Here is a 27,878-nt window from a genome sequence, read left to right as displayed (position 1 = left end):
CGGACCCAGAATTTCCTGGTTGTGACAGCAGCCTTGGTGCAGTGGGCCAGATTTTAGTCTCAGGACTGCAACCTGCAACCCCTAGACGGTGAGCCTTTGCCAAAATATTTGCTTGGAAACCCCAAATTTGACTTGAAGCAGTTGTTTTTTTGGAGGCCTTGTGAAGGACTTGCATTTATCTTTACACTATAATTTACACCTTTCCAAGATTTCTTAACACTTGCTGAAAATTGAGTATGCAAATCTTTAATTAAGGAAGCAAAGTAACTTCCACAATTTAAGTGACTATTCATTTGGGTTTCTCAGAGGTTTGTATTTGTTAAAAAAAAAAAAAAAAAGAGAGAGAGAGAAAGGAACAATTCTCTAGTGCCTTACCTCTCTTGATACCAGAACATCTCTTATGTTTATGATCGGTGAAAATGCTCTTGTCTCTATTTTGTTACCACCCAAATGTTAACTGTGATCTTAGATCACCTTGTCATACTGCCCTTCCATTTTCAACCAGTTTGATAACACCTCCTCAGACTCTGTATCTTCTCTAGTATGGTATCTTGTCTTTTCTGTTGACTGGAGGTCAGTCTTTGACCTTCAACACAGACTTTTTGGGAAATTCAGGTTATATCCTTTTAAAAACTAATAATGCTTGAAACATTTCACAATGTTTAAGTAATGACAGTTTTTATTTTGTTGCATATTTTCTTTTCCAATTAGCAGAATTCTCAGTTTCTGAAATTAGTCTCAGCCCAGGAAAGAATTGTGGATATCTAAGGAGAAGGCAATGACACCCCACTCCAGTACTCTCGCCTGGAAAATCCCATGGACGGAGGAGCCTGGTAGGCTGCAGTCATGGGGTCGCTGGGAGTCGACTTCACTTTCACTTTTCTCTTTCATGCATTGGAGAAGGAAATGGCAACCCACTCCAGTGTTCTTGCCTGGAGAATCCCAGGGACAGGGGAGCCTGGTGGGCTGCCGTCTCTGGGGTCGCAGAGTCGGACATGACTGAAGTGACTTAGCAGCGGCAGCAGCAGGAGATATTGATGTCTTGAGAGGCACTTATTCAGAGAGGGATAAATCTGTATGTGCAACTTAGGGGTGAATGTTTAGGAATGCAATCTCAAAAATGTTGTGCAAGGGGCTCTCCTTAATGCCTTAAATTCTGTTCTATTCAGATTTAGACCTTCCTCAGTTATCCCTTGGTACATTGCTTTTTCAGGTGCTGTTTTTACATGCCTTACTGGCTTCTCTCCAGGTGCTGTCACTCTGACGGCATCATTCTTGTGCATTTTCTAATACTGTTACGCATCCCCTTCATTGTTTGTTTTTTGAAGAGGTACCTGTCCATTCTCTCATTTAAGCTCCGATCAGTCTCCAGATACTGTGGTAGTATAGTGGACAAAGCCTAAGTTCTATATCTGACCATCTCATTAATAATTTCTGTATCTTTAGGTTAATCACATAACCTCTCTAGTTCTAAACTTACTTATCTTTAAATGAGAAGGTTAAAGTTCTACATCTTTAAAACATTTTTTTTCAGCTTTCAGAGTCTTTGCCTATTGAGCCAGCTTCTTTCCTACCACTTCTGCCTCTATTTATCTCTACTGCACTGGCTTATTATTTTCCCAGATTTCAAGACTGTAAACATGCATTCTAATTTTAGTAAGGTTATTTTTTTTTAAATCCTGAGTGCAGTTCCCCAGCACAGAAAATGTTTTTATAAATTTTTTATTCCCCTCAGATATGAAGACCAGAGCAGATACCAAAGAGATCAGTAGAATATACTTTTGAGTGAGCAGCAACATTTCTGTCATCATTGAAAGGCTCAGAGGAGTTGTGTCCAAAGAATATTTATTTGAAGGAATCTGTGGATTTGAGGCCAAGATAGAAAAGAGAACTCTATAGGCAAAATTTCAACAACAACAAAAAAATCTTTTGCCCAAACCAGTGGTTTTTAGCCAATAATAGTTGCCCATGAAAACTATCTTGTGAGGAAAATGGGCATACTTTTAATGAATTTGAGAGAAGTTTTGATCTAAGATCTAAACTTATCCCAAAACATATTATTTGTTCAGAAGAGAAACTACATATACTTGATCCAATTGGGAAAAATGTCAAACGGAATTTATCTCCAGTTAAAAGTCAAAGAACTTCTAAAAAGAAAGCATAATTGTAGTGACTTTGGAAAAAAATTTCAGTGACCGTTCAAACTTTTTTTTTATCAAGAATTCATATTGGTGAAAAACCTCATAAGTGTGAAGACTGTGGAAAAGCATTTATCCAGAATTCATGTCTTACTGAATATCAGAGAACTTATACTGGAGAAAAACCCTGTAAATTTGTAGGAAAGCATTCACTGTAAATTCATCTGTTCAGCATCAGAGAATTCACACTGGGGAGAAACCTTATATATGTAATGAATATAGGAAAACCTTCGGTGACTACTCATCCTTTATTCAACATCAAAGAAGTCACAGTGGGGAGAAACCCTATGAATGCCTTGATTGTGGGAAGTCCTTCACTGATATCTCATCTCTTACACAACATCAGAAAATTTACATGGAAGTGAAACCCTCTAAGTGTAGTGATTGTGGGAAGGCATTCAGATGAAGTGCACACCTTACCCAACACCAGAGAATTCATACTGGGGAAAAGCTTTATAAATGTAATGAATGTGGAAAAGCATTCAGTGCCCACTCAGTGTTTACACAACACCAAAGGATTCACACTGGAGAAAACCCCCATACATGCAGTGAATGTGGGAAGGACTTCCCTGAAAACTCATCCCTTACTGAAGATCACTGAATTCATACTGGAGAGAAACCTTATGAACACAGCAAATGTGGTAAAGCATTTAGCCAGAGCACTCATCTTACTCAACATCAGACTTCATACTGGAGAGAAACCCTTTAAATGTGAGACGTGGAAAAGCATCTGGTAACAGTTCAATCCTGATCAGACATCAGCAGCTTCACACATTAGTCATCTTAATGATACTGTTTCGTGGACTACTCTATCCTTTCATGATCCACTCTTAACATTTTGGTCATATGTCTCTTACCCATGCCACCCACTCTTCTGCTTACAATTAGAATCTAGGAATGTTGTACTCCTGGGATAAAGTGAAACACTGGGTAATATTTTAAGTTTCCCATACTGACACTTTTGTTAGGTGCATAGAGATTTAGACTATTTTCTTGGAGAATTAGCCCATTTATCATTATTTAATGCCCCTTCTTATCCCTTGCCTGGAAAATCCCATGGACAGAGTAGCCTGATAGGCTGCAGTCCACGGGGTCAGAGTTGGACATGACTGAGCAACTTTACTTTCACTTTCTTTCTTTCTTATCCCTTAGTATCTTCCCTGAAGTCTGCTTTGTCTGAAATTTATAAAAGGTAAGTCGGCTTGCTTTTGGTTAGTGTTAGCATGGCATGTCTTTCTCCACCTCTGTACTTTTAACACGTTTGTTAGTTTTCTATGCTTTGTATTTGTTGTTTCTATCTTCCTTCTTCTGCCATCTCTGGTTTTAACTGAGCATTTTACGATTCCATTTCTCTCTTGTAGTACATTAACTATATGTTTTTTAAACAGTTTAGTCGTTACCTTAGAGCTTGCAGTATACATTTTTAAATTAAGTGCACATTTAAAGAAGAAGGCGATGGCACCCCACTCCAGTACTCTTGCCTGGAAAATCCCATGGACAGAGGAGCCTGGTAGGCTGCAGTCCATGGGGTTGCTGAGGGTCGGACACAACTGAGCAACATCACTTTCACTTTTCACTTTCATGCATTGGGGAAGGAAATGGCAACCCACTCCAGTGTTCTTGCCTGGAGAATCCCAGGGACGGGGGAGCCTGGTGGGCTGCCGTCTATGGGGTCGCACAGAGTCGGACACGACTGAAGCGACTTAGCAGCACCAACAGCACATTTAAATAAAAAGATCCTGCTGCACACGTAGCACAGGTAACTTACATCAGAGTATTCCCACCCTTTGTGGTATTGCCGTCATTTATTTCACTTATACATATGCTATGATCACCCAGTATGTTGTCATTATTGTTTTTAATAAACAATTATCTTTGAGAATAAGAAAATATTTTTTTATCCTTCTAAAATTTCTCACTGGTGCTATTCATGTCTTGATGTAGATCTAAGTTTCTGAACTAAATAAATTTTCTTCTGCTAGAAGAACTTTTTTTTTGGCCATGCCACGAAACATGTGGGATCTTAGTTCCCTGACCAAGCATTGAACCTGTACCCTCTTCTGTGGAAGCACAGAGCCTTAACCACTGGACCACCGGGGAAGTGTCTGGCAGTTTTATTCTTATATAAATATCCCTTTGAACTGGTTTTAACATCTGATTGGTTCCCTTATTAATTGTAAGTTGAATAGAATCTTTGATATGCATACTTTGCATTTACACGCCATGATCTTACCTTAGAAAGAAAAACCTGTTGAAATTCACATAACAAAATTAACCATTTTAAAGTGATTCAGTAGAAAATAGTACATTCACAATGTTATACAATCACCACATGGATCTAGTTCTATAACATTTTTATCACCCCAAACTAAAACCCCTTATCCATTAAATAGTAACTTTCATTCCCTCCTTCCCCACCCCAGCAAAGCACCAGTCTGCTTTTTTTCTCTTGGCTTCACCAGTTCTGGGTATTTCATGTAATGGAATCATACCATATATGATCTTTCCTATCTGACTTATTTTCACTTGGCACATTTCAAGGTTCCTCCTCACCACAGTATATATCGGCATTCCTAACATGGTTCTTTTCTAGCATTTACTGTAAGTGTGGTCAAGGATCGGTTCTCAAAGCGTAGTGCATGGGTCAGCAGCATCTGCATCACTTGAGAACGTATTAGAAATTAAAATTCACTGGAACTGTAAGATTAAATTTCACAGAAACTCTGGGGGTGGGGCCAGCAATCCATGTTGGAACACGCCTTACAGGTGATTCGCAGGTGTGCTAAGTGAGAAACCCCTTAGTCAAAACACAATTAAGATACAGCCTGTCACCAACCCCAAATCAGGAAGAATCCAGGGGGAAAAGCCAACCAGTTGCAATGTACAAAATGTCTTCTCATTGCTTAAAAACAGGATTAGAGAGGTAACATGATTTTGAAAGAAAAAAGGTAATTATCTGTGGCTTTTTGTTATAAACAGTAAAAGAATTGAAAAAAGAAATGATCTTTTAAAGTATGAGTTTTATTCTCCAGGTTTTCTTAAATACCACAAATTAGTGCTTTTATTGCAGCTATATCCAGAAGCTGAAAACAATTTAAAATATGTTCTTTTATCATACATTTAACACTTGTAAGAGACAGAATGGAACGGTATGAATTTTAGAGATGAGTTTTTCGATTCAATAAAAAGCATATGGAAATTGAATTACAGAAATAATGACTGAAAGCATAAATCATATAGAAATAAAAGGGTGAAAGGTGTTTCATTAAAAAGTCCCTTGTTACCTCTCTTGCTGGTTAGTAACCTAATGAAAGTAGTAAGGCAAGTATTCTCTGTATTAAAACCAAGTGGTTCTATCCTTTCCATGCAGCTTTAGGTCAGAAAGGGTGGGGGCGGGGGCGGGGGGAGGCAGGATTTTAGGTTCTAAACATCCCAAATATTTTACTGCCTTAGGCTAATGGATCTTTTTAACACTAAGAAATTGGTAGTAATTCTTGTTTGCTTGGACAGAAAAAACAAAAAAATGGATGAGCAGTTAACCAAATCAAGTGGGATTTAGTCACTGGGGCACACTTAAAGTGGCCCCAAATGAGAACACACAAAAAGCTTAGTCTGAAGGTATGTTAAAATAAAAGCAAAAGAGAGGAGCACTTGAGATCTTTATAGCAACATATTTGGCCAAATAGTCAAGGTTTGGCACGTACGAGGGGAATGAGTCCCTAGAAAGATGAAGTTAGTGAAAAGATATTCAAATTAGTTCCAATTCAGTTTACAAACTAACAATACAAAATGATTTTATTTTCCATCCTTGCCATTGAAAAGAAAATTAAAAACCATATTCTTAGTGCTAATGTTTCTGAGCTTGGCATATTTTTGGTTAGTTTTTAAAGATGTGTTGTGTGCTGTGCTTAAGTCGCTCAGTCATCCAACTCTGTCCATGGGGATTCCAGGCAATACTACTGGAGTGGGTTGCCATGCCCTCCAGGGGATCTACCCAACCCAGGTCTCCCACATTGCAGGCAGATTCTTTACCATCTAAGCTATATGTGATAACAAATGTTATTAATGTGGCCAATACATTAAATTTCTAAAGAATAAAATTAGATTGATATTGTTATTATTCACTGATGACTCAACAAAAATAATAGAGATTCTACAATTGTTCCCAGCCCTGGGATCATGAAATAGAATAATTTAGTGACCATTAAATGGAAAATGGAATTATGAAAACTGTTGTTTCCAGAATGTCTTTCCCCTCCCCTCTTCACTTGTATTAAGAAAAAAAAGACCTTTTACTTTCTTTAGATACATTTTAAATAACCTAACCTTTTCCATTTTCTCTGAAATCAAATTTTAAAACTTCTAAAATTTGCTCATAGTTAAGTGATCTCAGATGTTTCTTTTGACAATAAAACTACTTGTTTAATAATAGTTTTTTAAAAACTGTCAAGACTATCTCATTTGCCAAGAGGGTGCCCTGAAGTCTTTTGGGGTCATTTTTAATGCATTTTAGCTTGTTACCTAGTGTGCATATAATGGAATTCTCTCCTATGAGGAGAGAATGAAATTGGAGCACTGATGAGGTAATTAGACATGGTTAAAGCCACAAGGAGTTAGAAAAATGACTGTGTATTAAACTTAGTCAATACAGTTAGTTCAACAACTGGCCAAGTCAGGGAAAGGGAAAATACTGCGATTCAAACAGCCTGACTCAAAAAAATAAAAAAAGAGTCTATAGCCTACCAGATAGCTCTGTACACAATCTAGAGACTTTCTGCCACAATACTAAAATACAGATTCTTCACAAATCACAACTTTATCCCAAATGTTCTTACAGGTTCTATGTTGCTTTTAAATTCTACTAAATAATCAATAGCTTTACAACAAAATTTATTTTATTTTAAAAAACACATTTAAATCACTATCCCACAAAATGTTTAGAAACACGGTAACCATGGAAAGTAAACGTGCATAGACTGCTTTTATTATAATAATTACGGTTGTTAGCTGAATGAAAACAAATTGTAGCTAAAAAGGTTTCAAATGACAGAAAAATGTATTTAGGTAAGTTATAACAATTTTTTGAGTACTCAGATGATGAAATGTATTGTGTATTTCTGCACCAAATGCAAAGTTAACAATGAAATTAAGGTACTAAAAGGTCAAAAGGGGCCTCAAACATATTCACTATCTTTTAAATTTTAGACAAAAGAGCTGAGAATAGAAAAGAAAAAAAAAGAAAAACCAACATATACACCATAAAAGTCTTTCTTTTTTAATGACTTCCAATTTTAACTCTTTTCTAAAAGCATTAAGGGCATGGAGACCCTTATTGTAGATTATGTATCATCTCCTCTTTGGCTATGAGGTGTGTGGTTTTGTTTACTAGAGACATCAATGAGTTCAGTTTCTGAGACCAGTCATTTAATAAATTATTTGGATCCTTGGGTCTCTGGAAGTTGATAATTCCTGCCAACCTGTCTACTTTAGCAAAGATGGTCTTGTTGACTACTAGATTTGAGAGAAAAGCCTCTGACTCCTGCAAGAGAGAAAGACAAGTTGGTTTAAGACATGATAATTTAGATAATAAAATTTAAGGAAAGCATTTTCTAATTATCTTCACTCAAGAATATGCAGGGCTAAAATTCATTATTAATAGTTAGAAATTGATTTCCTGCAATAATGTACTTACCTTACTGAGAGTCTAGGGCTCAGTCTGAATCTCCCCACAAACTTAATACTGTGGGTACTATTCAAGAGCCTTTGTCAACAGCAACTTGGTCTACCTTCTACAATGTTTCCCAACAAAAGCAGTATTATACAGTTTGTTTCCAGAAATACTGGTTAGAATATATGCTCTGCCACTTGCTAACTAGGTAGCCAAGGAAAGGCACTTTACTTGTAAGGCCTCTGGCGGCCTTGTCCAGAAACGAGAAGAGTTAATGAACTAACCAAGGATCAAGCCCTCTAACCCAAACTATTCCAAGATTCTTCGTTTGCAGTTAAACTGTCAGGATGCCTCCTGTTGACTATACACTTTGCCTAACTCCTATCTCTTTGGTGGTGTATATTTTACCAACATGAAACTCAGACCTGAATACAATATTCCCCTAACATGTCCTAGCAACTTTCCAGGGGAACTGCAGTCAAGTCTCCCTCATATGGTTTATTTCTACAGTTCACTTTTTGAACCTAGATGTATTTATTATAGAAATATATACTTTAGATTCAGATTAATCAGTGTAAAACTAACATTTAAATAGAGATGTTAAGTAGTATAATATTCACATAACTATAACTTGGTATTTAGGCTACTCTTTGGTGTTCAAGATAGCTTGGGGAAACCTTCTATCACCTAAACTTAAAATAAGATAATAAAATGAAGTTGATTTGCTCAATTTTTACAAGTCAATTGATTTTCAAAATGAATGGTTACAAACAATGGTATTTACTACTTACATCAACAGACAGATCCAGAAGCTGCGCCATCCTCTTCATTGTTATCCTCGTGTAATACTTGGCCATTATTCTAATATTCTGAGGAAAGAAGGGTGGGCGTGGAGGACACAGCTGTCAGTAAAGCCAGAAGCTCATTTGTTTTCCTATCCAAGTAGGTTTAATTAAAACGTCAAGACTCAGAGCTTTTATTCTGCTGCAGTCTGCCACTGGAATGAAGCCGGTTCTAAATGTCCACAACAAAACTAAATATTTCAATATTTTGGCTTCTGCAGTTATTTTTAAGTTATTCTGAGCACACTCTACAACTCTTTTAAAATACATACAGTTAAAACACAGGCTTAGCTAAATTAGTTGTTAAAAGTTGTAACTGTACTAAAATATTTTTGCTAAATGTAAGAACTGAATGTTAAGTTTTTCTAACTATGAAACAAATGTTTAAAAGGCTAAAATTTTAAAAAGATCATCTCAAAATACTATCATCACTGTAACTACATAAAGATAACCTGGATTAAATTTCCCAATTTTCACTGGAAGTGATGCTAAAATTAGAGGTGCCCTTTGAGTATTCTTAATGTTAACCTTACTAACAAGGAGCCACACTCACAAGGAAAAATGAGCTCATCTTTGAAGAAGCTGCACTTCCTCCCATCACTAATCAGGGTCGATGGCAACACCAACCTCTCAGGAAGAATAAGAATCACTCAAGACTTCCTGCTTTTCCTTCATCCTCTCATCAATGACCAAACTCGATTGTCTGTCTTCTTTAAAATAGTTAATTCCATTCCATCCACTCAATTCAAGCCCCCAAAGCCCCTCTCACTTAGCTAGTCTTCTTATCTCCAGTCTTTTCTCTCTCCAAATTCACTCTTCACACTTACTCCCAGAGGAATCGCTATAAAATACAAGCTGGTCATTATCCTCTCAGCTTTTACTACTGGGTGTACAAACTTTGTTATGACCAAGACCTTTTCCGTATCTCCAAAGCCCTTTCTCACTGAGCCCTTTCCTTGGAGGTCCCCAAGTTCCCCGGCTGGTCTGCCTCTGTGACCCAGCACAGACTAACCCATCTGCCTACAGGGACGGCCCTCCCGTCCTGCCCACTGAACCTACATACCCTTCTCACAAATCTTACCTCACCCATCAATTCCTGTAAGTCCAGCTTGACCATTCTACCTGGTGGAACCAATCAACTTTCTCCTTATGCTCCCCTCTCATCCATGTATACTTGTACCATAATACATAATTTATAAGTGCCTCTTGCACTGTGATGCATTTTTAAACATTTGGAAGGTAGAGAGCATGTCTTATTCTCCCATGTGTCCCAGCACTCTGTACAGTGTAGCACACAGAAGGCTCACAACTTTTGTTCTGTGAATGAAGGTTGACATAATTCAATTTGTAGTGACACCCAAGAAGATCAGAGGTTGGGTTTAAAACATGTTACCTGTTTCCAAAACTACCAAGTCAGTACTAGTGAGAAACCACCCCCATCCATCCATCCCTCACATTCTTAAGAAATTCCTTCTGCTTTATTTACTATAAAAGTTTGTATTCCTGAGGGGTGCTCTCAAAATGCAACATGGTAACACGTAGATATCTTTTCTGAAAAGCTAAAAAGGTGGGGGAAAAATGACAAGGGGATAAGATAATTCTGATGTGCTTGGGAAATAAGACAATAAATATCTGAACAACAAACTTACATCACTACCACACTAGGCATAGAGGGGGGAAAAAAAGAATCCTGAAGTGAAGAATTAAAGATATAACATCTAAAAGAAACATTTGAGAAATAAAATTTTAAGCTCAAATTTGCCAAAGTTTGCTTCTAAATTGTTATTTACAACATGCCAGATCCTTACATGTTCAACAACTCTGTTTTTCAAGTCTTTCCACCTTTTTTCACCTTCCTCTGTATAACCAAAAACGTCAGTTGCAGGACTCTCTAAACAACCTTTTCTTAATTCCATCCCATAGTCTTCAACAAGTGTGGACCAGCGCATCAACTCCATTGTGGTAAAAAGCTTTAAAAGATCCCTGTAAATTACAGAAAACTTACTATTCCAAATCTGTAAAGATTGCATTTCATCTAATAGCAAATTTTAAAATATCAAAGATGATTTTTTAGAAAGCTTTGTAGAACAAGACACGAGGTGATTATTATTTATTTTACCAACTTTGCTACCATTTTTTCCACAGTAATTCTGAAAGTGCCTTCTCCTACTTATCATTCTGCTCTCTCCTATATTATATTTGCGAATTGCTGGACTAACTGACTGTAAACTTACTAATGAAACAGATAAAAGAAGAAGCGCATAAAGCCCATGTCTGCTTTATATAACAGATTTTCAGAAGCATGTACTTCTAAAAATCACAAAGCCCCAAACATTTACTATGATAAAACTGACTGAATAGTTAAACAAGATCTGCTCAAGTGAGCTTGAAATAAAAACTTCTTCTTGATAAGTGGCTTAGAATAGAGTATGTTATAATCTCATTATGTTAATTTCTAATGTAGTCCTAACAACAACACCAACAACAAAACCACTTTACTTTCCCTGAGTTTATTCTCTAATATGATCTATCAGCCATCAATTAAGAAGCATACACTTGTTAACCAGTCTTTCAAAATGGTACTTCTACTGAGACATACTACACTAATTATAAAAGTACTTACTTGTATTTAGGGATTTCTTCTAACTTCTTGTCACCGCTTATTCGGTGAACCAAGTCTGACTGTTCATTGTCAAAAGGAGCCAAGATAACATAAAGGACAACACTTTTCAGGGCCTAAAAAAGTTGTGCAATTCAACAGAATATAGGCAAGATTAGAAACAAAATGAAAACTCTGGCAGAAAGTGAAAATTCATGGAATAATTGTATACAGTCATCTTTAATAATATATTCAAAAGTCTTAGGGGAAAAATCTTACCAGATTGATCTTTTCATAGGGCTTTTTGGTAATATTTACTTTTCATAAAACTATTATAAAACAAATACAGTGAATCTTTGTAATGTGAATTACTACCTGGGTTGGCTTTTTTTTCTTTAATTGAAGTTTAGTGATCTAGTTAGTGTTTGTTTCAGGTATTTGAGAAGGAAATGGTAACACACTCCAGTATTCTTGCCTGGAAAATCCTGTGACAGAGGAGCTGAGCGGGATACAGTGCATGGGGTCACAGAGTAGGACATAACCGAGTGCCTGAGCACGATTTCAGTTACAGAGCAAAGTGATTCAGTTATATATATAATATATGTATTGTTTTCCAGTTTCCTTTCCATTGTAGGTTATTACAAGATATTGAATATAGCTCCCTATGCTATATGATATATCCTTGTTTATTTTATATATAGTGGTTGTATCTGTTAATCTCATACTCCTAAATTATTATCCCTCCCCCAAACATTTTAAAAAATAAATGTATAAAAGAAAAAGTCCTTATAACAAGTTAGCAATAAAAAGGTGGAATCCACATGTACACTGTTCACAAGTTTTGCAAAATAATTTTCCAAAGTAATGCTGGATCTTTATCTATGACCCCAGTTAGAAGGTAATGGCTGCACATGTCTTAAATAGTAAGCCTACACTTCTTCAAAGGTCATAAACAGAGTATTGCAACAGTTCATCTGAGTTAGTAATGCTAAAGTGAACTATCAACACAATGAACAGAAAGTAGACCACACACCTGCATGTAATTACTGAAGTTAAAATTATTTCAAAATAAATTAAAAATGCAAATTCTTTCTGATAAGTTTCAACATCAAGTTTAAGACTCTATCTTAAAAAAAAGAATATATTCTTACCTGTTGCCACTTTTCACTTTCTGCCTGTATACAGGGTGTATCATAGATTGCTCTGTAGTGCTTACAAATAGACAAATACGATCCTTCATGCTGATCCAGCTGAATCATTAAGTTATAGTATTTCAACTTTAATTTCTGTAAAATATCGACAAAATGGGGTTTATGGATTTTTTCCCAAACGTTTTCAAAGTAAATTTACAGTAAGAGATAGGCTTACCTCTGTATTTTCTTCCTGGAAAAATTTGGTGTTAATTTTTTTGCTGATGATTTGTGTACGAATGTAATCCTTCACTGCTAGGCAGAGCCGCATTTGTTCCAAAATAAATTCCACTCGCTCTTTCTTTTCCATTGACCCATAGGTTTCCACCTACCAGAGTAAATCCCCAAGTTTATAATGTTTAGTAATAGTTTACAATTGCAACAAAGTTAAACAGTCATTAAAAATTCACACTTGATAAATAATAAGAAACTTCATGCATATTGGGAGAGTGCTGCTGATGATATAAAAAGCTAGTTTCCTTCAGGAAATTACAATTAAAAAAAATTATTATACAGTAAAATGGATGTTTTCCTCTTGGTGTAAAGTTCTATAAATTTTAACACATGTACAGATTTCTGCAGTCACCATTACAATCAAAACCTAGAACAGTTCCATCACCTGAATAACTCTGATGTACCCCTTCAGTCACACACTGCCCCTACTCATAACCCCTGACAACCAATGATCTCTCCTCCAACACTACAGAGTTGTCCTTTCAAGAATGTCAAATATGCAACCTTTTGAGACTATCTTTGTTTACTCAGCATAATGCTTTAAATAAGATTCATTCAAGCTGTTGTGTAAATCAAACGGTTCAATCCTTTCTATGACTAAGTAGTATTCCACTGCATAGATGAACCCCAGTTTACCCATTCCCCTGCTGAAAAACATCTGGGCTGATTCCATCTTTTTCCTATCATAAATAAAGCTACTCTGAACATTAGCGAAAGAGTTTTGTGAACATAAGTTTTTCTCTCTTGGGTACCCAAGGATAGGTTTGCTAGGTTATACAATAAACATAAGTTTAACTTTATAAGAAACCTCCACCCTGTTTTCCAGAGTGGCTGCACCATTTTGCATTCTTATCAGCGATCTGTGAGAATTGCAGTTGCTCTGCATCGCCACCCACTCTTTGTGCTATCAGTTTTTAGTTTTAGCTATTCTAATAGACCCTGAAGCTGGGAAAGATTGAAGGCGGAGGAGAAGGGGACAACAGTGTATGAGATGGTTGGATGGCATCACCGACTCAATGGACATGAGTTTGAGTAAACTTAGGGAGCTGGTGATGGACAGGGAGGCCTGGCGTGCTGCAGTCCATGGGGTTGCAAAGAGTCGGACACAACTGAGCGACTGAACTGAACTGAATAGGCATGTAGTGGTATCTCATCATGGTTTTAATTTGCATTTTCCTAACGGCTAATGAAGAAATGACAATTCTAAATATGAAAAAGATGTCAGTTGCAAGCTAACTATATAATAGTTGAAACTATTACATAAAAAAGAGGCATCAGTCTTTTTAAAATTCAGATAACAAGTCCAATGTGACCCCTTATGGATGTAGAAGTAGATATACATGATACAAGAGAATCAATTATATCAAGTACTGTGAAAAAGTTCCTAATATAATATCTGGCACACATACACTATAAATGATTTATAAAATCTAGAATGACACTTTTACAAAGTAGACTGAAGTAAGGCTATTGTTATTCCTATAATTTGGTCTAAAATTTTTTTATTTCACTGCTTCTCCTTTGTGAATTCTAAAACTAGTTATTCAACACCGTGCTAAGCACTCTACATACACCAATTCTCCTTTGTAATTTCTTAAGGAAAGTAAACACACACACAGTGAACCATTAATGTTTCATTTCTACATCTTCACTCACTCTCTCTGTGTCAATTACTTTGAAGCAAATCTCAGACAATAAATATTTCAATGTGGTATCTCTAAAAGATAAACCCTGAAAAAAATTCTTACATAAAAATTCTTTGTATCATTAAATATCTAATCACTCTACAATAGTCTCATTTACTTTTTAATCAACTCAGAATCCAAATAAGGCTCATACTTTGCAATCTATAGATATGTTTCTTATGTCTCTTTTTTTCCTTGCCATTTATTTGTTGAAGAAATCAAGTCAATCATCCTATAGTTCCCTAGAGTCTGGAGTTTGTGGAGTGCATTCCTGTGGTATCATTTAACTGGCTCCTCTGTCCCTGGTTTGTGGAGTGCATTCCTGTGGTATCATTTAACTGGCTCCTCTGTCCCTGGTATACCTTAAAAACTAGTAGTTAAACATTTGTATAATTGAGATTAATTTTGGGGGCACAAATACTTCACAAGGGATGTTGAATCATGAGGCATGTAATTCTCCTGCTTGGAAAAGAGTTTGAAGACAAAACTATGCAGAGAATAAAAAGATCAGTGGTTGCCAAGGGTTAGGGAAAGGAAGGGATAAACAGGCAGAGCCAGAGGATCTTCACGAGCAGTGAAACTGTTCTGTATGACACTGTCGACATGATGGTGGAGACCTGCCATTATGTTTGGCAAGTCTATAGAGTGGGCAACCCCAAGAGTAAACCCTAACGTAAAACTATGCTCTCCAGGTGCTAACGACGTATCAGTGCAGAGTCAATGACGTAACAAGGTACCACTCTGATTTGGGATGCTGATACAGTGGAGGTTGTGTGTGGTGTGAGGCAGTGGATACATGGGGAATCTCTGTATTTCCCACTCAGTTTGCTGTGAACCTAAAACTGCTTTAAAAAATAAAGTCTTTTAATTGAAAAGAAAAACGTGTGTTGGGGGGGTGGGCAACTTGAAGTCAAACCGAATTAGTGTGAATCCAAACTCAACCGCTTCTGGACAGTGACTATAGTTACTTAACTCCTTTGACTCAGTAGCCTAGAAACTGACCACCAATCAGATATTCATTAAAAATGAAGCCAGTGATTAACGGTAAATTTCTAAGGCACAGAGAGATGTACATGAATTACTGATTTAAGTTCTAAAGAGAATTGAAATGTTCAAATAATAGCATAAAGTTAAGACTAATTTGTTGATCTTAAGTTTTCAAAACTTTTTAAACAAACATAGTTGGGGCCATAATTACACAATTTCCAGCTGCTTGAATAACCTCACACACCACAGTACTCACTCTTAATCTTGGTGGTTCAGAAAAAAGCAATAAGGTGCCCAAAAAAGCAATTATAAGAAAATACTGCTGACTGAATAGAAAATTTTACATACCCTAAAATGCAGCTCCTTACCTGTAACTCTTGTAAAATGGAGGCTGCCTCTTTGACATCACCGTTTTGTTCTTTTATTGTGGCTAACGTTTTCGTCAGCCGAGCACGCTCAATTTCAACATAAATCTACAAATACAAGAAATTCATATTATCGAAATTCCTACAGAAACATGTTAAAATTGAAACGGCAAAACTGAACTATCATCAAACAAGGTATTTCTCTGCAGCTGTCATGCACTTATCTTCCTCATATGAACATTTTACATTTCACACTCACATAATTTTAAAGAAGACATCTCTATAAAACATTATCCATATTTTTCAGCTTCCATTTGAGAACCTAAGCAGGAAACCACTGTGCTTAACAAATAACAGGGCCAAACAGCAAAGACAGTGCCACAGAATGGCACAGCCACAGAAAGCACCTTTAAAAGAATTGATTATTTGAAAAATAACACTCTGCAAAGAGCACAGGCAGTCCAGTAACTGTAATTCAACCAATACTCTCATTCTGACTTGTTTAAATGCAAGGCTACTTTCTCTAAAAATATCTGATCTTGTAAACTATTAAAAGCTACTAGCATTTTTCATAGCTATATGTAATGTTCAGTTTATAATTTCCAACAAATGAAGCATTAAAAATATAACTGTAGCCTAACAGAGGCTAGGGGACTAACCTTCATGCTCATGCTTGTTGACCTGCTTAGCCTTTTCTCTGCAACAACCCCTTTCCCCACTCAACTCCCAAAACCTTCTCTCAAACGATAACAGAATGCTTACAGTTTCCTAAATGTATGAAGCATTTCTCACTTGCTATCTCTGCATATAATTTCCCCTATATCTAAAATGTCCATCTCCCTACATCCTGACCCAATAGAACTTGTATTCATTCTTTTTTGGATGCCACTTCACAGCATGGGGGATGATCTTAGTTCCCTGACAAGGGATTGAACTTGCGCCCCTTGCAGTGGAAGCATGGAGTCTTAATCACTGGACGCCACGTAAGTCCCAGAATTAGTATTCATTCTTAAAAAGCCAGGTGAGCCACCATCAACTCTTTGAGGCTTTCCTGAGGTCCGCAGCCAGTCAATCCTCACCTCTGTGCTGCAGGGACACTGCTGCTGTCGTGCCCAGCACAGTGACTGTTTCTACGACTCACTTCTTTTGACGTTAAGATCAGTGTCCTGCCCGTTTTGCACCTCGCACAATACAGCCAGGTGCTCAATAAACATTTAATGAACTAAACTGTCAGAGAGGTAATAAGTTAGATACAAAACTAAGTTTTTGTCTTCAAACCACAAAAATCTACCTAGGAAGAAATGTATCTACCACAGTCACCATTTCACGCTTGGCCTTTTTAGAGAAACACAGACTGGGTTGCGGGGCGGGGGGGTATCAAAAAAAATACAGATGCATTTTAAAAAGAGTGAAATTTTGAAAGCTAACCTCACACTGCAATACTCTATGAAACCTCTGCTACACCAAACAAAGATTTCTCAAGCATATCTAGGTGACGTGAAGAAATAACCTTATGTTTAATATCAGCAAATGTAAAACTGGGATAAGATGACTAATTTTTAGAAAAATCTGGATATACTAAGATTGTCACTTACATTCACTGGCATGTGGGAAGACACTAGATGTACAAAGGTATGGGTTAGATTAAGGTGATGGCATTTTGTGCATTTGATCTCAAAAGTACATACATGTGTGCTTAAAATGTTTAAATACATAAGTATCTCTGAATACAGGTAAGACAGTACTTATCTCACTGTGAGTTATACTAATAGAAAACTCACCTTTCCTTCTGTAACCATTCGTAGAGTATCAATTAATCGAAGTTTGATGGGAAGATCTGTGATTTCTTCAACGTAAGTACAGCACTGTTGAACCATTTTTGCAACAGCCTAAAATAAAAAAATCCATTCACAAGTTAAATTCATTCCTCACACAGGAAAAGGAAATATTTTATTTATGGAAGTGCTGTGGTCAAACCTGGTCTCCCAAAAAAACTATATATTGCAATGCCTATATATAAAAAAAACCCTCCCTTAGCTAAGAAGTACTGAATACTCAGTAACAAATCAATAAAGGATAGGAAAACCTCAGTCACAACGACTTTACCCCCTTGATAACTGGTGAGCTGATCACACAGAAGGCCAGGTGAGAGGGGCATGTCTGGCCATGTCCAGCAGTAGGCTCCCTAGTTAGTTTTCTTGCAGCCAAGAGGAAAAGTATGGAAGAAGTGGCAACAGACTAAAGGTGTGGGGAAGAGAAAACCACAATTTCACAGTAGCAGTGATAGCAACGAAGCCATGAAAAAGGGTCAGTGGCAGAAGCAGAAGATAAAACAGTTCCATCATCTGGGTGGAGAGAAGGAGCCACAGCCAGCCACGCTCACCCCAATAAAATGTGACATTGAAAAGCATAGCATCTCTTGCCCATAGTTCCCAGACAAGTAATACAAGCAGGCTGGACTATATTTTTTCCAGCTCTAACAGTCTATGATCTACGTCAGGGGTCAGCTAACCTCTTCTGTATATTTTTATTAACATTTACACAGTAAGTATTTTAGACTTTATGGGCCAAAGGGTCTCTGTAGCAACAATTATGCTCTGTCTTGTAACTCCACAGATACATGACAGATGGGTGTGGCTCGGCCCCCAAAACTTATTTACAAAGGTGGCAGGGAGAATTTGGTCCTTGGTCCATAGTTTGCCAACCCCTAATCTAGATTCTAAATGGCACAGAATAACCATTGATAACACTAATCAGGACTCTTGTCATCAGGAAAATGTTATATTCAGCATATTTAAAGATAGCAGAAAAGTAAACAAAATATCTTGCCTCAAAAATAAGATAAATACTAAGTGTCAAATAAAACACATGATTAACTAAATTATAATTAATCAACTTGATGGTTTATAACACAGCCATTTAAAATAACTATGAAGGAGCTACATGGAACTAGAAAAGAGCTGCATCAACATTCTCAAAGCAATTTTGTAAAAATATGCAACTACATAAAGACTAGAAGAAAAAAAATAAAAGCAGTTGTCATGAGAATATGGACAGAATTTTTTAAAACTCTCTAAATGTTGTAATGTTGACTTAACATTATTAGGTTTAAAATAGATTCATAGAAAGGTTTTCTTTTTCTAAAAGTCCTTATTCAAATTTGAATGTATTTATTTTTGACCAATCTTGAACTCACTTGTTTTAACTGACTCCGTCTTTTTGACAAAAGCATAATATTTTCATTAAGTAAATCCCATTCTTTAGCCTCATAGCACATCTTCACTATTGCAACCAAGATACGGGATGTGGACACCATATCAGAAGCCTGTGAGAATGAAAATACACTTTAAGTTAATGGAACAATGTCAAATGAAATTAATGGCAATTGAGGTTTTCATTATAATCTACTCACAGTTCGGGTCTGTTTTTCCAAAGAGAGAAGGGTTTCAATGACTTCTTGAAGTCTTCCTTCCTAAAACAAAAGGTAAATGAACAATAAAAACACCACCACCAACGCAAAGCCACATAATTTAGTCTAACATAGGCATTTCTGAAACAGTAAAGACAAAGTCAATAGTCTATCTTAGAGGACAGAGACCACCTGCACAGTGTTGTGTTTTTTTCTTTCATGATACTGCCTGCTTCTCTAGAGGGTTCCAGAAGTCAGTGGTTCCCAACTTGGGGCTACAAGCTATTTTTAACATTTCAAAATGCCTAGGAGAAATGGAATCTAGTAAAGCGATGATTTAACATCCAAGAAAAACAACAAGTCTTTGTTTTGGATTCTAATTCATCATTTCAGAGTGGTAACACCTGTTTATCTTGTTCTGAACAGAGACTCTTAACTGGCAGCCACCTGTGCCTTAAATTCATCAAAAATATTTTAAAACACGGAGCTCTGAGGAGAAATAAAAAGGGTATTTGGTGGTAAAAAGATAGGAAACCCTGGTTTAATTTTTAAATGACTTTATAAATAAAGTGTGCTTAAAGAAAATGAAGTCCACCTGAGATTACCACTTGGTAATGCATGCTATACCAAGTAATACCAATGCAAGTAATACCCACTTGGTATGCATGCTATACCAAGTCATGAACTGATAGTAACCTCTGTCTCATGTAAAAACAAAACATTCAAAAAAAAAAAAAAAAAACCACACAAAACATTCTCCCTGGGGCATACATTAAGAAATGAGAATAATAAAATTCAAATAATATAAACCTAGATAATCATACACCAGGACTAAAATAAGCCATCATATTAGGAAACACACATTTTGGTAAAAACAAGACCAACCCACAACACAGAGACTGCATTTATTTAAGGTAATGATATTAATAACACTGAATAAACTAGAAGTGATGAGGAGGGTTTCATTTATAAACTGCTTTTCTAACCGTAAGGAAATTTATTTTTATGTTAATGACATTCACAGATGATGCGTGAGTACTATCCCCTTTTCTTCTTTTATTGGCCGTGCTGGGTCTTGGCTGCTGTGCAGGCTTTTCTCTAGCTGTGGCGAGCAGGCGTCTCACTGCAATGGCTTCTCTTGTCTTGGAGCACGGGCTCTAGAGTGCTCGAACTTCAGTAGCTGTAGCACGTGGTTCCTAGGCGCTAAAGCACAGGCTCAAGGGGTGTGGTCCACTGGCTTAGTTGCTCTGTGGAATCTTCCTGGATCAGAGATGGAAACCACGTCTCCTGCATTGGCAGGAAGCCAGAGTACTACTCTTACTGATGAAGGAAAGAAACTAAACAATTTGTGAATTAAGGGCACAAATAATGTTTAAACTTTTCAAAATGTTGTTTCCATATTTTCCATATGAATTTTCCATGCAACACAGAAAATGTACTGTATAGCCACTGTATGAATTTACTAATTCAATCTGAAACATATACAATTACTAACATTTTAACAAAGTTTCCTATGCAAAAGGGAGACCAGCTCTGAAAGCTATATAGGCTCATGTACATTTATTGTACACAATAAATGCTGGCTAAATGCTTCTGTCCATCAGAGCAGAAGAACAAAGAACAGGGCTATAAATTCTCCAAAGCTAAAGGCCAATAAATCATAAAAATCAAAGAATCTAAACCTGTGTTGTTCAAGGGTCAACTGTAGTTTCCACAGGGAAATGGTTACTATTTGGCAACAAAACGTAGTGCAAGAACAGCTAAAATGCAAAGTATTGTTTACTAATGGTACCCTCCTGTCACTTTTGTAATTACCATTAGTCACACGACTGATTCACAGAATAGAGTTTACTACATGTGGTATTTTAATTCAAAAATACGGGTTTTAAAGAACTGTGCCATATATAGGAAGGAATCACACACCATTCTAGGGCTGAGGTCTACCGGTATCAATGGGACATTAAATGTCACTGTCACCGTCTCAGAAGGGCACTCTTTGATACTGCTCTCTAAAGTCAGCAGTCACTCAGCACCCCCTGTAACACTCCAGCCCGCTGACTTTCCGGTCTGCAATGACTCTGTGGACAAAGACCGGCACCTACCTGAACTAAAGGATACTGGCCCTAGATAAGATAACGTATCAAAAGAATGATTTCAATAAGCTCAGATTCCTGCATCTTCCCCTACAAAGAAAAAATCTAAAACCATTAACTTGACCTGTCTGTTTTGGTGATTAGAAATAATCATTTGATGTTCAACTACATGTTTGATTTTCTTTTTTTCCCCAGCCAAAACTCCTATACATTCTGATTCCTCCCTTAACTTTTTGGAACAGGCTCTCAGAGATATCTGAGTGGCTGCCTTCCTGGGCGACAGTCCTCAGGAATGCCCCAAATTAAGAAATAATTCTCAACTTAAAGGCTGTGCATTTTTTTTCAGCTGATAACCCCAAACTCTTTTCCATCTTCATGTTCACCGTCTAATTTCACTAGAATGTACTCAGTAAGAGCAGGGGGCTGTGTCTGTACTGTTCGCCACTAGCTCAGTGCTCGGCACCTACCCAAACTTACAGTGGTGTTTCTGAAGGCATGCTGGTGCACCCCTTTACACCTGTACATAGTTATTAATATCCATGTCTCCAAAGTGTTTTGTAAGTTCTTTTAGGGCTAGACTTTGTTTGACTGGGGCTTCCCTGGTGGCTCAGACAGTAAAGAACCTGTCTGTAAAGCAGGAGACCTGGGTTCGATTCCTGGGTTGGGAAGATCCCCTGGAGAAGGAAATGGCAACCCATTCCAGTATTCTTGCCTGGAGAATTCCATGGACAGAGGAGCCTGGTGGGCTACAGTCCATGGGGTTGCAAAGAGTCGGACACAACTCAGTGACTAACACCTGTCTGATTGGGGCTTCCCAGGTGGCTCAGTGGTAAAGGAAATACGGGAAACTCAGGTTCAATCTCTGGATCAGGAAAATCCCCTGGAGAAGCAAATGGCAACCCACTCCAGTCTGGAAAATCCCATGGACAGAGGAGCCTGGCAGGCTACAATCCCGTGAGATCTTAAAAGAGTCGGACACGTATACCCTTGTTTGATTGTATACCTTGCAGCAACTTGCGCATAGCATGTGTCGAATGAACCCACGTTGACCTGAACTATTCATTTGATCTCGGCTTACAATTCCTGATTCTTACTGTTACAGTAAGCAGAATGTGACAAATTATATAGCTGACAATTCAGTGCTGAGGAACACTATCATCAATTTCATTAAATGCAGCTCCCAATTCTCAAACCATCCCACTTTTCACCCAATCTTCCACGTTCAATCCTATGGCTAAACATCTTCCTCCTCCTTTTCCTCTCTATTCACATGTCATCCTTGCAATCCTACCTCCTCGATGCTGCCTTTCAGTGCAGAGGAACAAGACGGTTAGAGCTACCAAAAGCAACCTGTTAGAACATGTGACTCTTATGACTCCGTTTTCTCATTAAAATAATCCTTGTCAGTGAGGTAAATGACTAAGGAGTTTGTTCAGCATCAATACATGCTGGGGATCTGCACGCTCTATATGTTTGTGTCCTTTAACTCCTAAATGACCTGATCTTTTAATGTCTCCTTAAACAACCCAAATAAGAAAAGGCTAATAACATGTTAACCACAAATAACTCAAGTGAAATGCCAATCCAATACTTTTAAATGACCTATTTCTTGAAGAGGTTTTTTGTCCAAGCCACTGACAATCAAGTAAACTTTCTCATTTCACCTCCTCTTTATTTTTAGTATTAACCATGAGAAGAAGTTGCAGGTAACCAAAAGAAATGAAAAGACATTAAGAGGAGGGAGAAACAAAGGATATATTTAATTTAGGAATGCAAGTAGTCCCTAAACACCCAGGTGTCAAATACACAGTGATCCAAAAGCGGGACGCGGTAGGAGGGGAACCTTCTACAGCCAGAACTGTTAAACGCTATATCTCCACAGTTCAGAAAAGGCCCTCCCAGACTAATTTTTAAGTCCTGAATGCAAGAGTGAAACAGCAACGATTATCACAAACTAGTATCACTTTTATTATCTAACCAATCTCATACAGGGTCCTCAAACACCAATCACAGAAGCAGTAGAATGTAAGGTTTAAAACAGGCTCTGCAGGGACTTCCCTGGCAGTCCAGTGGTTAAGATTCCATGCTTCCATTGGGGGCAGGGGTTCAGTCCAGGGGAACTAAGATCCTGAGTGGCCAAAATACAAAACAAAAACAAACAAAAAACCCGGGCAGGCTCTGAAGCCAGTCTCCTTGAGTCGAAATTCCAGATCTACCACTGTCTTACTTCAGGCAAGACACTTACCCTCTCTGACCCTCAATTTTCTCTTCGGTGATATGAGCATAATAATAGTTCCTACCGCAGAGAGTCGGTATAAGGATTGAAGCAATACCCATGAAGGTATGCCTGAACGTTCAGATGTATGAATGTTACCATCAACATAACAGCTAACATTATTAGTTACTGTTGTTGCTTGCTGAGTGAGTGTTAGGACACAGAAACACAATTGTACGAGGTCACAACTGTAAGAGATACAAAAGGCCTAGATCTGGCAATTTTACCACCTGGGTTTAGACTTCAGTTGGACTTTTGAAGGCTTCTGCTGTATGTGGTTTTCTCACCTGATACATTCTTATTCTCTACACACATAATCTTTTATCTTAAGTTGCCTTCCATATTTATAAAATGTCTTAAACACAGACGTGACAGTCTCTTAAAGAAGCCATGGGACATAGCAAAAAGAACACTTGTTACCTGTTGCCAGGAGACCTCAGCTCGACCTGACTCTTCTCTAGACCTTGGATAATCGCTGAATCTACCTGAGCCTTAGTTTTCTCTGAAGTGAAGATAACAAAACTTCCTTCAGTTTTATTAATGGGTTCACAATGAAAAACAAAAGAATGTATGCTAGGGCTTCCCTGGTGGTGCTGTGGTCAAGAATCCACCTGCCAGTGCAGCAGACATGGCTTCGGTCCCGGATCTGGGAAGATCCCACATGCCGCAGAGCAGCTGAGCTGAAGAGCCGCTACTACTGAGCCTGTGCTCCAGAGCCCGGGAGCTGCAACCACTGAAGCCCATGGGCTCCAGAGCCCATGCTGGGCAACAAGAGAAGCCACCGCAGTGAGAAGTCGGCACACTGCAACTAGAGAGCAGCTGCCGCTCTCTGCAGCTAAAAGAAAAGCCCACACAGCTACGAAGAGCCAGCACAGCCAAAAAATATATATAATAAAGTTATATTAAAGAATGTATGTTAAAATATTCCATGCATTCCAATGCAGAAATGTAGTGCTTTAAGTATTTTTTCATGATTAGCAGAATGCTTAGAATATAAAATGATGAATAAAAAGCAAAACAGAGAAACATACCCTAAAGAAAACTAAGACAACTATCTTATCCAAAAGTTGAAAACTGTGGTCTGTATTAAAAGAAGCCTTCTACCCTCCATGCCCCAGCCCTCTTCCCCTGTCCCACCTCCCCACAAAGAAAATTCACATCTACACTTTGTTGTGTTCAACAGGCACAGTGGCTTAAAAGAAACACCAAAATGGCTCTAATTTTTTAAGTTTAACAGGTCCCAACATTCCCGGCTTCAAACATATCCATCAACTTGATACCTAAAAAAAATCAGTTGGCATTTGAGTTTGCAAATCTATTCAACTATCTTGAACATAACCACAATGTTGTAAATAAATGCCATACACTGACCACTAAAACAACTGTAGCAGCAACATTATTTTTTTCTTACTGGCTTATAAGCGATAAGAGAGCAAGAGTTTTATCCATTCATCTTGATACTCTCCACAGTGTCTAGCACTGACTGGGTCTTGCACACAGTAGGCTATTAGAAGAGACTGGTAAGGGGAAGGTTTTCTTTCACACTCATCTTAGTTCTACGAATAGTTGTACTCCTTTAAAGCAATTAGCTTCTTCTTTATGGACACTATAATTCCAAAGAGGTGGTTCTGGGGCTGACTCTGGACTGAACATATGTTTTGTTTCATCTACGTGGTATTGCCTCAAACAGTGCTTCAAAGCAGTTTAGTGTCCAGTTTCTACATACAGAGCCAATTCATACAAAAGCCCATACTCTGGTCACTCCCACAAATAAGCAGAGTTGACAGCCTTGGCCTTCACCCTCCATTGGCAAAGCTGAACCTAAGTGCAGAGTTCCTGCCCGCTTTCCCAGTGCAGGTGCTCAGAAGTTCCGCTTTTCACCACACTTTGCTCAAGGGGCAGGACAGCTCAGTGGGAGCAGAAACTCTAGAGTCAGCGTGCCTGGGTCCGTATCCTGGATCCATCACTCTATTGGTACGACTCTGGAGCGTGTGACTTAACCTCCCCTAGACAGTTTTCCTGTCTGTGAAATACGAATGATAACAATGTGGACCTCACAGGGCTATGGTGAGGATCAAATGAGTTAATCGGTGTAAACAAACACTTAGAAGAGGACCTGGCACTGCAGAAAGCACTCAGTAAACGTCAGCGGTTATCTGCCCGGCTCTGGAGGTGTCTTGAGTTTTCCAACCTCTATGTAACTGGTGATGTTTCTTTATACTAGCAGCTAGAAAGCTCAGAGATGAATCTGTGGTTCCCTTCCCCTTACGGTACTAAACCTAGGAAATACAGGTCTATCAACTTCATCATCTTTTCCTACCCCTGACTTTTCTAAAGCCCTACTACATTCTTTTTTTGGGAACAAAGGAAGCATTAAAAGGGTTCTTTCTAAAAACTAAAGGTGAAGTATTATTTGACACTCCTCCTGCCCCTGAATTTATTGTTTTAATGTACTTAGATAGAAAGCTCCATAATAGACAAAACAACTCTATTAGTGAATGCATCCCAGATGAACTGGGATAAATGACTGTGGATAGATTGATCAAAGAATTTCAGGAGGCCTGAGCATAATCCTTAACAACCTCCTATAATGGAACTGATGCAACAACCATCCAAACCCTAGTCAGGCAAAGTGAAAGTCACTCAGTCGTGTCCTACTCTTTGTGACCCCATGGACTATACAGTCCATGGAATTCTCCAGGCCAGAATATTGGAGTGGGTAGCCTTTCCCTTCTCCAGGGGATCTTCCCAACCCAGGGATCGAAACCAGGTCTCCTGCATTGCAGGCGGATTCTTTACCAGCTGAGCCACAAGGGAAGCCCTAGTCAGGCAAACCTAGGTTTAAATCCCTGGTTCCACCTATTACTAACTGTAACCATCGACAGACAACTCTGAGCCTTGGTTTCTTTACACACATACACAAAGTTGCCTGACACACAGTAGTGGGGACATGATAAATGCTTGGATCAAGTAAAATTTCTATTTCATGGGAGATAAGGAGTTGGGCTAAACTACAGTTCAAGACCTCCGCTAATCATGTTATTCTGTATTTTGGTGCCTATTTGTCTTTACTCGCCAAGTTCCCGCTCCTAGGATGACTCCTCCCCATTCCAGAATTACTCATTCTTCAAGATATAATACAAACGTCAGCTTCTCTGAAAAATCCTTCTTTAAACCATCAGTAAGAACGAACAATTTCCTTCTGTTTTTCAGTAACACTTTCATACTCATATGGCACTCACGAGCGTGTGCGACTCGTCTAATTCGTTGTGTACACGAACTCCTTAAGGACAGGGGTCCTGAATTAATCCCCTTCGTACTATCACTTTTCCGTCCCTTCTCCTGGCCAAAGGCCAAGCACATCGCCACGATCCGTCCGCAACTTAACAAGAGAAACTGACTGGGGCAAGAGCAATAGAACTAAACTCTCTGATCCACCGTGAATGCTGAAGCCGCTTTAAACCCTGAGGAACTACTAAAGAAAACTGGAAACGGTATCCACGAAAAGGCAAAGAATACTACTGGAGCCCCAACTTCTATGGGAATGAAGTGACCATCTGTCCTGGGGAGGGTCTGGGAAGCTGGAAGTACTACGGTACTCCCACTGCGGGGTCTTCCTGGTCAGGCAGACCTGGGATGTCCTGCTTATGCAGGCCTAACTCGGGCCGGACAGACAACAGCGGGATGCGCGCTCCAGCCCGGAGGCCCCCTGAGGCCTAAGCAAGCTTGGCGCCGTGACTCAGCCCCTGGCGCCCGCCAACAGCCAGCCGGCCTCCCCTCACCTTGGCCAGCTTCTCGCACTCGGGCAGTCGCTGATCCACTGTGGCGCTGTAGTCCACCTCCATCTTGACGATGCGCCCATCAGCCCGCTCCGAGCCGCCGTCCGCCATGGTCCCCGCCTGAGCGTCCCTTGATGTCCCCCTGCTTCGGCCACCACTCGTCACCCACACCGGAAGCCGCCGGCGCACCCGCTCAGGCAATGCGTCGGCAGCCCGCGCGAAGGACCCCGCGAGGCCCCCTGCGCTGGCCGCCAGTCAGGCACCGCCGCGGACAGTCCCGGGGGGCGGAGCTGGGGGGGGCGGGGCTCGAGCGTGCACGCGCGCGCACACACACATATACACACACCCCTACACCCACCACCCCCGCCCCCGTCTGATTTTGCCTTTGGTGGCAGACTTTTCATCTACAGTTCGCGGTGAGAAAAGCTAGTATAACCGAATAGACTATGATACATATTCTTGCACTTCTCTTTTGAAATATTATGGTTTCTCAGAGCCACGGGCAAATCACTTAACGTTTTCTTGGATCTCGGTTTTCTCCTGTCTTACAGGAG

General features: G+C 38.8%; 1 protein-coding gene and 1 long non-coding RNA gene across 2 annotated transcripts; one reads left to right on the top strand and one right to left on the bottom strand.

Moving 5' to 3' along the window:
* On the top strand, window positions 1-7,442 carry LOC133232682 (uncharacterized). Its single transcript, XR_009731426.1, has 2 exons — window positions 1-88; window positions 715-7,442. It is a non-coding gene; the product is annotated as an uncharacterized LOC133232682 (long non-coding RNA).
* PSMD12 (proteasome 26S subunit, non-ATPase 12) lies at window positions 5,199-27,553 on the bottom strand. The gene is made up of 11 exons (XM_061392417.1): window positions 27,328-27,553; window positions 19,181-19,240; window positions 18,965-19,093; window positions 17,550-17,657; window positions 15,772-15,876; window positions 12,676-12,825; window positions 12,459-12,593; window positions 11,332-11,444; window positions 10,517-10,691; window positions 8,658-8,735; window positions 5,199-7,737 (listed from the first exon to the last, which is right to left on the bottom strand). Exons 1-11 carry the CDS (start codon window positions 27,433-27,435, stop codon window positions 7,528-7,530), a joined length of 1,371 nt encoding a protein of 456 aa, XP_061248401.1. The 5' UTR covers window positions 27,436-27,553; the 3' UTR covers window positions 5,199-7,527.
* Between the last annotated feature and the right edge of the window lie 325 nt (window positions 27,554-27,878).

Source organism: Bos javanicus, chromosome 19, assembly GCF_032452875.1.
Source record: "Bos javanicus breed banteng chromosome 19, ARS-OSU_banteng_1.0, whole genome shotgun sequence".
Classification (NCBI taxonomy): domain Eukaryota; kingdom Metazoa; phylum Chordata; class Mammalia; order Artiodactyla; family Bovidae; genus Bos; species Bos javanicus.
This window is presented reverse-complemented; position numbering and strand designations above follow the sequence as displayed.